This window comes from Drosophila elegans, unplaced genomic scaffold, assembly GCF_018152505.1.
Source record: "Drosophila elegans isolate 14027-0461.03 unplaced genomic scaffold, ASM1815250v1 contig_520, whole genome shotgun sequence".
Lineage (NCBI taxonomy): Eukaryota > Metazoa > Arthropoda > Insecta > Diptera > Drosophilidae > Drosophila > Drosophila elegans.
In genome coordinates, this window is record NW_024545903.1 from 2274145 (window position 1) to 2284229 (window position 10085).

Genomic DNA, 10085 nt, shown 5'->3' on the forward strand with positions numbered 1-10085 from the left:
CATCCTGTCGATGCGCTGATAAGGCCCTTATCCCTCCCCCAAACATCCCTTCAACGCATCTTGTCTCGTCTCGAGAACGAAGGCGAGTGCCAATGTTGCCAATGTTGTTGGGTAAACTCATAATTGGAATTAATTATGCATTCGCACTTTGCGGCCAACTTTTCAAGTGGCTGGAGTGGTTAGCTGGAGTCAGTTAGCTGGGCTGAGACTGCGACTGCGACTGCTACTGCGACCGAGTGTGTGGGCTGCTCCTTTAATTGTCCAAGTGAACGAACACAGGCCCTGCCTTGAATACAGCCACCAAAACGGGGACAGGGCCAGATCCCGACACAAGAAAACTTGCGGCTGCCGGCAAGGGTTAAGTGCAAATTGCAGTTATCGTAAGTATTTCTTATACATAGTTTAAACTTGGCATTGTCCTTGGGTAAAGAGATGTTCCCAACTAAGAATAAGCATTGTAGGTTGTTAGAAATTGTGAATATAACATTTAGTTTGGCAACTGTTAAACATTCAAAAATATATAAAATATTATAAGATTTATAGAATACATAGAAAACCATTTTCGATTCTTAGCATTAAAAATTAGTTTATATATTTTTTTTATATATTTACCAATTAAGTTGGTAAGGAGATGTTCCAAATTGAGAATCAGCATTGAAGGTTGTTCAAATTTGTGATTAATTTGGCAACTGTTAAACATTCAAAAATATATAAAATATTATTAGATTTATAGAATATATATAAAACCATTCTAGATTCTTAGCATTAAAATTTTCGAATATATTTTTAGGGGGCAGACTATACTTAAATTTTCCATTTAAAACACAATAAACGATTTAAATTAAGTTGGTAAAGAGATGTTTCAACCTGAGAATATGCATTATAGGTTGATAAAAATGGTGAATATAACATTTAATTTGCAACTGTTAAACATTCAAAAATATTTTGTTTGAAAGATACACTTTTCTCTAGTACATGTGCCATAATATTAAATTTATAGAATATATTCAAAACCAATTTAGATTCTTAGCATTACAAATTTTTGTATATATATTGAAAGGACAGACTATACTTAAATTTTCCATTTAAAACACAATAAACGCTTCAAATTAAGTTGGGTATGACACTCGAACAATAGACCTCACCTGGACCTGGTTTGCATTTGAAAAGCATGCGACTCGAGGAACATCCCCATTTAGCAATTCTCGGCCGGCAGCCATTCTAATTTAAGTTAGCCCATTTATCTTATGGCTTTCCTCTTTGTGCGCACTTTTTCTGTTTGCCACCAGCTCCAATCTCCTTCCCCAAGCAGTCCAATTTGTTGCTCCTTTATGGCTACTTATACTCCATGTCCTGCCCACACCTGCGCCCAATAATTACTGTGTGCCCGCTTTGGCATTGTCCTGGCGTTTGCAGTGCGGATTTGGCCTTTTCTTGTGCCCATGTTTCTGGCCAAAATGAATGCATAAAGGCATGGCCAAGATGCTGCGAATTAATTAAAATTTGACAGCTAATAAAACGCAATCACAGCCATGAGGGAGCGTTTTCACAATGGCCATTTAAGTTGCGAATTGCGGACAATTGCACGCTTCATTTCGCCTGTTTTGACAAGCCATCGGAATCGACTTACAAAAGACAGCGGCAGAGACCCGCAGAAAACTGACAAAAGGCTGTCGCAAATCACAAGTCCTGCATCGAAACTCGCGGGTGACTATGCACTGGAAAAAACTTTGGAATCTAGTTTTTTATAAGTATAATAAATTTCAAAAAAGTTGGTATTTAAGTCCCCGTTTACACATTCAATCGCATTTCATTGAAACTGAACTTCAGAAATAAATATAATATCTATATTAAATGGGTGACTATAATTTAATAAAAAATCTTTAATAAATTTCTATAAATGGGGGTTAAAAAGGGGGTATTTATTTATTTTCGAATGTTTAAATCGTTTTTTCTTTTGTATTTTTGAAAGGTGGGTAAAAATTACGTTTTGAAACCAGGTCCTATACATGGGTTTTACAACTCGTACATAAATTTATTTGGCACTTAAGCCAAATGTTTTATTACTAAAAGATTCTAAATATTGATAAATATTTTTGAAATAATTTTCTTTTGTGTAACCAAAGCAGAACAATGGCGGTCAGCAATGGGCCGGAAACGTTCCGACAAGAAGGGACTTTCTGGGTCTGGTCGCGTGTCATGAGCAAACAAGATAATGTTACAGCAGTCATCACAAATCGGGCGCGGAATAAGGTGCAGGAGGCCATGAGGACTGTGTGGACATTCGGGCTGGAATTCGGTCCTGGCAGTTTGTTCTTGCCCCGACCCTTCCAGCGATTTGTACGAAAAATGCAAATGAAAGCTTCTCAGCTTACACCAAGTCCTTGTGCCAGCAATCTTTGGATGTGGCTGTGGCTGTGGGTGTGGACTGGAATCCGAAACGAAGACGGAGATTGGGATGGAAGCGAAAGCTGGAGCTGGCTTGATGAAAATTCAGCCACGGGCCACAGGCTGCAAGTGGCTGGTCTCCGTAGGCTGGGAAATGATTGATCGACGGCATTCATTTCCCAGAAATGTTATTGCCATGCGTTCGACAGTTGGTCGATTGCTGGTCACCAAGTGCTTTAATTATGCCTTAAAGCCTTGTCTTTACATGACTTAAGTTTCTGGATGAAATCTACTTGTCGAAAAGTAATAAAGTTAAGCAAGCTATTTTGACTTAACGAAACAGGATAATTAAAAATTAAAAATATTATTTTAAAGCAATGGAATTATTTCTCATTAAAGTATTCTCTTTTTTATAATGTGCCCCGTAGGCCTTAAGTTGAACAGATTTATAAACGTTTTGCGTTCTCTTAATTTTTTTTTTAAATTTTATAGTTATAAAAATGAATGACAACTTTGACATTTCCGTTTTCAAGACATGTTAAAGATCAAATTAATTTTTGGTTACCAAAACTATGGATTGGTGAGCTTAAACCTTCATTTATTTGATACCTCTTTGAGATATGTATATGGTTACGGACTTAAAACTGAATCTCTTCGCTCAAAGGAACTTGTCAGACTTGTTTCTGAAATTAATTTTGAAAACATGGCAAATGTCCGATTTTAAGATCCCTGTTAAGCGTATCCGATCTTCGGCCAATCAGCGTTTGACTGCTTTAGCGTTTCCATTTATGAAAATGTCTGAAACATGTTTCGCTTGCGCAAACAGAATGCGAGTATGCAATAAAATTCCATTACAGCAATGGCTCGACTTAAAAACTTGGCCGAAAAAAGAAGGCAGGAAGGAAATTCGTTGCATACGCCCAAAGCTGTGAGCAGAAACAGGAACTGGAGCAGGAGCAGGAGCAGGAGCAGGATTCGGAGGAGCCGCCAGCAAGTGTATTAAAAGCCCGCAGACATTTTCCCTGTACGTGAGTGCATCGCATGTGCTTGCCTGTGTTTGTGGGTGTGTGTGTGTGTGTGTGTTTGTGGAAAAGTCCTTGCATATTTTATGTAACTTGGCAAAGCATTTAACAACACATGCACACCCACAGACAGAGGCAAACTCATTACTTGAATTTATTTAGCACTTAAACCAAATGTTTCATTCGCCTCAGCCGGCTGATTTGGTGCTCATATCCGTACAATTCCGGAGTTTGGTTGCACACTTGGTGGATGCCAGTGCCCCAGGCAGTTGCAGCCTCTTCAATTCTTTCTAAGGATCAAAATTTCTCGGTTTCTTGAGGATCCCGCGGGGCGAGCAGAAGACAGGACACTCCGGCGCAATACGTACACTATCTTGAATGCGCTTCAGTAGCTTACTTTTTCGCGTATTTTGGGGCAACTGCGAACAGAGATCGCCTTTGTCATGAATATAACCACATCGTGTGCAGATATCAGCAAGGGTACCGGCTAACAGCTCATTCTTGGCACAGGCTTCTATGGAACCACTGGACAGGACTTCGCTGCTGGATGTGGGAGAGATGTAGTGGAAAGATGGAGTGGCTGCCGGCACCGCCACTTTGACCCCACATCTTGGACACTTCTTGAGGACCATCGAGTCCCCGGGTTGCTCTTCCTGGCACTCGCAGTCCGAACACTCCGAGCCCTCGGTAAACTTCTGCATGCGACACGTCTTCCGCGGTGCGTAATATAGATCCTCAATGGGCCTCAGTTTTCCCTTTCTTTTCTTTAACGTAAACGTCGTGGGTTTTTCTTTGGGTCGCCTGAATTGTGTTGTAGATAGCATTTCCTCCCGTCTCTCCTGCAGCTCTTTCTGCACTATCTCCTCCGTAAACCGCCTGCGGTTAAAGGCCTGAAGGTGAAAAAAAGTTTATAAATCATTTCGGTTTCCTTTAGCAATAGCTCTGGGTTATTGCAATTTATTTCTTTGTTATATAACAAATTTAGAACGCAACCTAGAATTTTACATAGGTAGTGTATATATTTTTTTGTCTTTTTATACCCTTGGAATCGGAAAAATAAAAGAAAAAAATTATAGCTTTGGTGCTTTTAAATTTATTTTAATACTTCAGAATTACGACAATAACTTATAGCTCCCATGCAGCTTAATAAAAAAAAGTATCTTTTAAATTTTTTAATTTTTAAAAAAAATTTGTTTTATGTCAAAATGGTTTATTAGCATGGAATTATGCTTTTGTTTTAATTAAAATCAGAAAACGAATTCTTATAGCTGTCATAGGAACGAACGAACAATTGAGCTGAAAATCATCATAGCTTCAATAATTTTAAACATACACGCTTATAAATCGAAATTTAAATGTAATCAAGAATATTTAATTTTTGCAATATCTGGATGGGTAGTTTAAATGTATAAGCTTATGAAAATAAAAGGTATTCTTAAATGGTTAGAAGAAATTAGTTTTCAATAATAGAAAATCGGTATTTATTTATTTAATAAATATAAATAAATAGGTAAATATTTAAAAGGAGGCTAAAAATACTATGTTTAAGTTCTGAGGAGTAACTCCACAAAATACAACAAACATTTTACGCACCTTAAACATCTGTTTGTGATCGTTCAACACGGACCTGAGGTTCTGCAGGGAGTACCGAATCTCAGAGTCGCGCAGATCCTGCTCCTCACTGGGCGCCATGTCCAAGCTGGGCGCAAGGCTCACGGATGAACCGTAGGTGCCGAAAATGCGGCTAAATGTTGGAAACAAGCGCCGCTTGCGATCCTCGCGCTCCAGCGCCGCCGCCTTCAACTCCTGCTCGATGAGCTTCTTGTACAGCGGGCCGTCCAGTCTCGCCTCCTGTGAGCTACGGTGGCTATAGGGCGTGGTACTCCTGGAGCCCCGCTTTCCGAACGGGATGAGCCGTGTGCTGAGCCGTGTGCTGTACCGCTGGCTGTGCCGCTGGCTTTCCCTAGAGCTCTTGGACATCAGCCTGTCCACCTGACTCAACTTTCTTGCAACTGGCTGCTCAGGCTCGGTGTCCACAAGATTGAGAAACACATCTCGTGGCGGCTCTATCTTTGCGAAATGCATTTCGGTTGCAACGCCTTTGAGATACTCCAGATACCTGGCGGATAGCATCTGTTTAATCTCATCCTTACTGAAGCCCGTCCGGTTTAGTTCATCGTGGAGAAGCTGCAGGCTGTCCCACATTGGGTGTCTGCCCACCATCAGCATAAAGCGCTTGACATCGGTCACATAGTCTATGAACTTGTTCTTCTCAATGACGTCCCTGAGAAACATCTGCAGGGGCTTGTGCTTAGCAGCCGATTCCAGATCTCTCATAAGGAATCTGTTAGGGCCAGTCGACCTAGGCTCGGTATGACCCCTAGGCTCCATAGCCTCAGAATCGTCGACTTCCTCCGAAGCCCTCACCATTCGTTCGTAGTATTCGCGTATTTGTGTGGGATCCATCTTATCAAGTTCTTCCGGCAATGCCTCGTAGTGGTATTCGCGAAGCTGCTGGATCCTTGTCTTGGAAACAGAGCTGGGACTAGAGTGGTCAGCCGAATCGGCGGCATCTAGAGTCACAGATCTATTTCGATTTTCATCAATTTGAATGCTTGCCTGGGGAATGCTTGTATCGATAGTTCGACCGAAGTCTTGAATATTTCCCCCAATTATAAGGCCGCTGGTTGTCCTCATCCTGGATAGGATGGTATCGGAAACGCTTTTCTGAGGAAATGACTTCGGTTCCCTCTGACTGGTCAGCAGGGGAACGCTTATGGACTTACGACTGGAGAAACTTTTCCATTTTCTGGGCCGCACCGGTTGCGAAACACTGGTGGGTATGTACATCATGTTCTTCTTGAGCGACTGATAGTGGCTTTCCTCCCGACCTTTTGACGGTGCAACAACTATTTTTTTGGGCATTATGAGTGGACCACGAAAAGATTTACGCATACTACTTTTTCGGGGTCGGTTGGCCATAATGATTTTATTCAGCGATTCACTCAGAGAAGTAATGCTATCCCTGGCTTCAGCTATTGGGGATACGCTAGTTTCGGCCTCTGGCCTGGGTCGCTTCTTAAGTCTGCGAACCATTACATCAGTGGCGGCATCTGAACTGCGAGATGTTTTATCAATCAAGACCTCTTTGGATATTATTGAACCACTTGAACTACTACTGTAGCCTCTTATACTGCGTGCGTGCTTTTTTATGTGCCTGCGGTGTTTGATGACTGTTGAAAGATCACTAAGCAAACGATGGACCAAAGTTCTTTGTTTGCCATAGGAGCTCTTTTTCATAAGTTTTGGCCGTCTTGTTTTAACACTTTGTTTCCAGGAAGACCTTTTCTTAAGCTGTTCTGATCCTGTGGCAACTGCCCCAGTTTTCCCAGGATGGGAATGCGACTGCTTGCGATGCTTAAAATGCTTATTTTGGTCAAACAGTGCTCTCAGCTCATCCCGTATAACCAAATCCACGTAATTATTTTTACGCTTTCGAGATTTTTTTGTACTTAATAATTTTGTTTTAAGGACCTTCGGCTGTGGTGCATCGTCCATTCTTAACAATTTCTTCAGATTTAACGGATTAGCTTTTTTGGCCTTTCTTTGAAATTGTGGTTGGAAAACTCGCGATTCTGAAAAGATTGATATATCCGACATAATCGGTGACCTCTTTATATGTTTCCTTTTTTTTTTAGGGGCTTTTGGACTCGTGTTAGAAGCACGTTTCTCTTTCTTTGGCGAATGAAATTCAGTTAGTTCTTTTACCAACAACTTAAGTTCATCGAAAGACGGCTTAGTGGGATCTGGTTTTCTTAGTCTTCGAATCTTTTTCATTTTTCTTTGAAGTTCCCTTTGAATTAAGAGATCGTCCAAACTTATATGGATAATTTTTGGCTTGGCTTTGGCTTTCTTTTTAAATCTTATGGCTTTAGGTATTTTATAAGGTCTGTATTTAAGCTCCTCCTTAAAGACTGGAATTTCCGGCTTTGTTCGTTTCTTGGCCTTGGTGTTTTTGCGCAGCACCTCATTGTTCCAGAAGGTAGCAAAGTCTTCTATGTCGTTATCCTGACCAGCCCTAGTGCGACGATGCTTTCGTCGCCGCTTGCCACGGATATCTGATAGATACTTTCTTACCTCCTGGGCCTCTGCTTCCCAGATTTGATCTTGACCCTCAATGAACTGATGGTATTGGGGACTGCTCTGCCACTTTCTTATGGCCTTGGCCAGCCGGCGAAAGCACTTGTCCACCAGTCGTTGTGGATTGCGTCGTTTCTTCAGCCGTTTCCGCAGTTGGTGTAGCCTGCGATGGAGCCTCTTTTTCAACTGCTCCTGCTGTCGAATGAGCCGATTTTGTAGCCTCAAAGCTCGGGACCAATTGCCCAGCCAGTGCTTGTACATGGCCAGCATTCCGCCCACTGCCCTCCTCGCCCGCTCCCGTCTCTCCAGCTCCGCGTCCCGCTGTCGTAGGCCTATGGATTGCCGCATCCTCTGGAGCAGTTGGTCACGAATCCTGCACATCACCTCCAGACGACGACGGGCTCGACGCTTCCGCTGTCGCAACTCCCTGGCCTTCCGACGGATCTGCTTCTTTAGCAGAGCCATCTGGGTGCTCCGGTGCAGTAGTGGCACTTGCATTTCGTACTGACTCAATTTATTTCTCTGCTAAGCGTTATAGTTAACAACCAGGGAGTGTAAAAAAAGAAAGGATTCACAGGTACTAAATAAAAATAGAGACAAACTGTCATTAAATTACAAAAGGTTAACTGTCAAATTTGTGGCTTTACTAAAGAAATAGTATCGTAAATCTGTTATTTTATTTTACTGGCTTACATGGTTAAAAAATATATTTTTTTATAGCAGACACCTTTTAGAAGTAAACAAAATTTTGGATTGAAATTTATGATAAATCGATGTCACCACTTAGAAGTTATAAGCTAAAATATATTAACAACATTTTACGTTTGTTTTTGTACAATAATAAATGTATTTTCACCAACGTGTATTACATTACGTGTAAGTGTTATAGATATACCTTTTAAAATCTAGCAAAAAATTTATTAACACAAGATTTCTACGGAATTCGATGTTTGAAGGTTGCATTAGGGTAAGCTTCTAAGAGTTTAAAAAAAGGATATCGTATGCCTTTTAATTAAATTAACAATTGTTCAAAACCATTTAATGTTTGAAGAACACTTTCGCGACCAGATTTGAACTAAGTAATTTCTATTGAAAAATTATAATATTTTTTTATGTAGATTGTATTTTTTTAGAATATATATATTTTTGATAATGAAATACTACCTTTATGTTTTAAACATATTTTATTTTATTTAAAAACTTTTGAGTTCTCAAAAAATTCCCCCAAAGTCATTGAATGAGCTCAAAAATCACCGGCCAGTCAATTGCAGGGGTTTTTGCCACACCCCTTATCAGACAGTGTAAAGCACCTGGTCGTTCGGGGACTCCATGGCGAAACACCGCTCAGCTTACTGATAAAGCACAAAGCATCTATATAGATGTAGGTAGTTCACAGACGGTTGCTTCTGCGGGAAGCACCCGTTCGGAGATCGCTTGCTATAAAATGAGTGGCGATCAGATTTCAGCATCGACAGTCAACAGTCAGCATTCAGATCACTAAGCAGATCAATAAGCAGCAGATCAACTAAGCAAGATGAGCAAACTAGTTGCCCTAATTGTGGTGGCCATTGGCGTTCTTGGTGTTTTTGCGGCGGCAATGCCTCAGCGTCCGCTGACCCAACCACTGATCTACTATCCCCCACCACCGACGCCACCCAGAATCTATAGGGTGCGTCGCCAGGTATTGGGTGGCTCAGTGGCCTCCAATCCGAATGGAGGAGCAGATGCCCGACTGGATCTAACCAAGGCGATAGGCACTCCGGAGCACCATGTGATTGGACAGGTGTTTGCTGCCGGCAACACTCAAACCAAGCCGGTCTCCACTCCCGTCACCAGTGGTGCTACTTTGGCCTACAATAAGTGAGTTAACTGCTGTTGTTGCTGGCCACCAACCTATCGTATACTAACCAGCATTGTTCCCCTCGCTCAGCAATGGCCACGGCATCGACCTGACCAAGACTCATACGCCCGGAGTGCGGGACAGCTTCCAGCAGACGGCCACCGCCAATCTGTTCAACGACGGAGTCCACAATCTGGATGCCAAGGCCTTCGCCTCGCAGAACCAACTGGCCAACGGACTCAAGTTCGACCGCAATGGAGCTGCCCTGGACTACGCGCACATCAATGGGCACGGTGCCACGCTGACGCACTCCAACATTCCCGGTCTGGGCAAGCAGCTGGAGCTGGCCGGACGGGCCAATCTCTGGCAGTCGCAGGATCGCAGCACGAGGATCGATCTCGGCAGCACGGCCTCCCAGTGGCTGAGTGGTCCCCTCCAGGGGCAACGCGATCTAGGCGCCAATCTGGGTCTCTCCCATTACTTTGGTTAAACTTTGAAACTAAGTAAATATCAAAGGCAGCAAATGTCTTAAGATATCTTTAATGTTCTTTGAAAACTTTTGGAATATTTTTCAAATTAATTTATTTAATTTGTTTGTTTTATTAAATGTTACTCTTACTCTTTTTACTTGTACTCGAATTAATTTATTTATTAATTTAATTACAGGATTATATTCGTAATTGATTTTTATTTTA

At 41.7% G+C, this 10085-nt stretch overlaps 2 protein-coding genes across 2 annotated transcripts; one reads left to right on the forward strand and one right to left on the reverse strand.

Annotated features, from left to right (window-relative positions):
- Positions 1-3053: 3053 nt before the first annotated feature.
- Positions 3054-8165, reverse strand: LOC108149042. The gene is made up of 2 exons (XM_017276386.2): positions 5004-8165; positions 3054-4300 (listed from the first exon to the last, which is right to left on the reverse strand). The coding sequence occupies exons 1-2, from the start codon at positions 8046-8048 to the stop codon at positions 3701-3703; spliced, it is 3645 nt and encodes a 1214-aa protein (XP_017131875.1). The 5' UTR covers positions 8049-8165; the 3' UTR covers positions 3054-3700.
- An 851-nt stretch (positions 8166-9016) lies between these two features.
- On the forward strand, positions 9017-10029 carry LOC108149047 (attacin-C). Its single transcript, XM_017276389.2, has 2 exons — positions 9017-9410; positions 9481-10029. Exons 1-2 carry the CDS (start codon positions 9085-9087, stop codon positions 9878-9880), a joined length of 726 nt encoding a protein of 241 aa, XP_017131878.1. The 5' UTR covers positions 9017-9084; the 3' UTR covers positions 9881-10029.
- Positions 10030-10085: the final 56 nt, after the last annotated feature.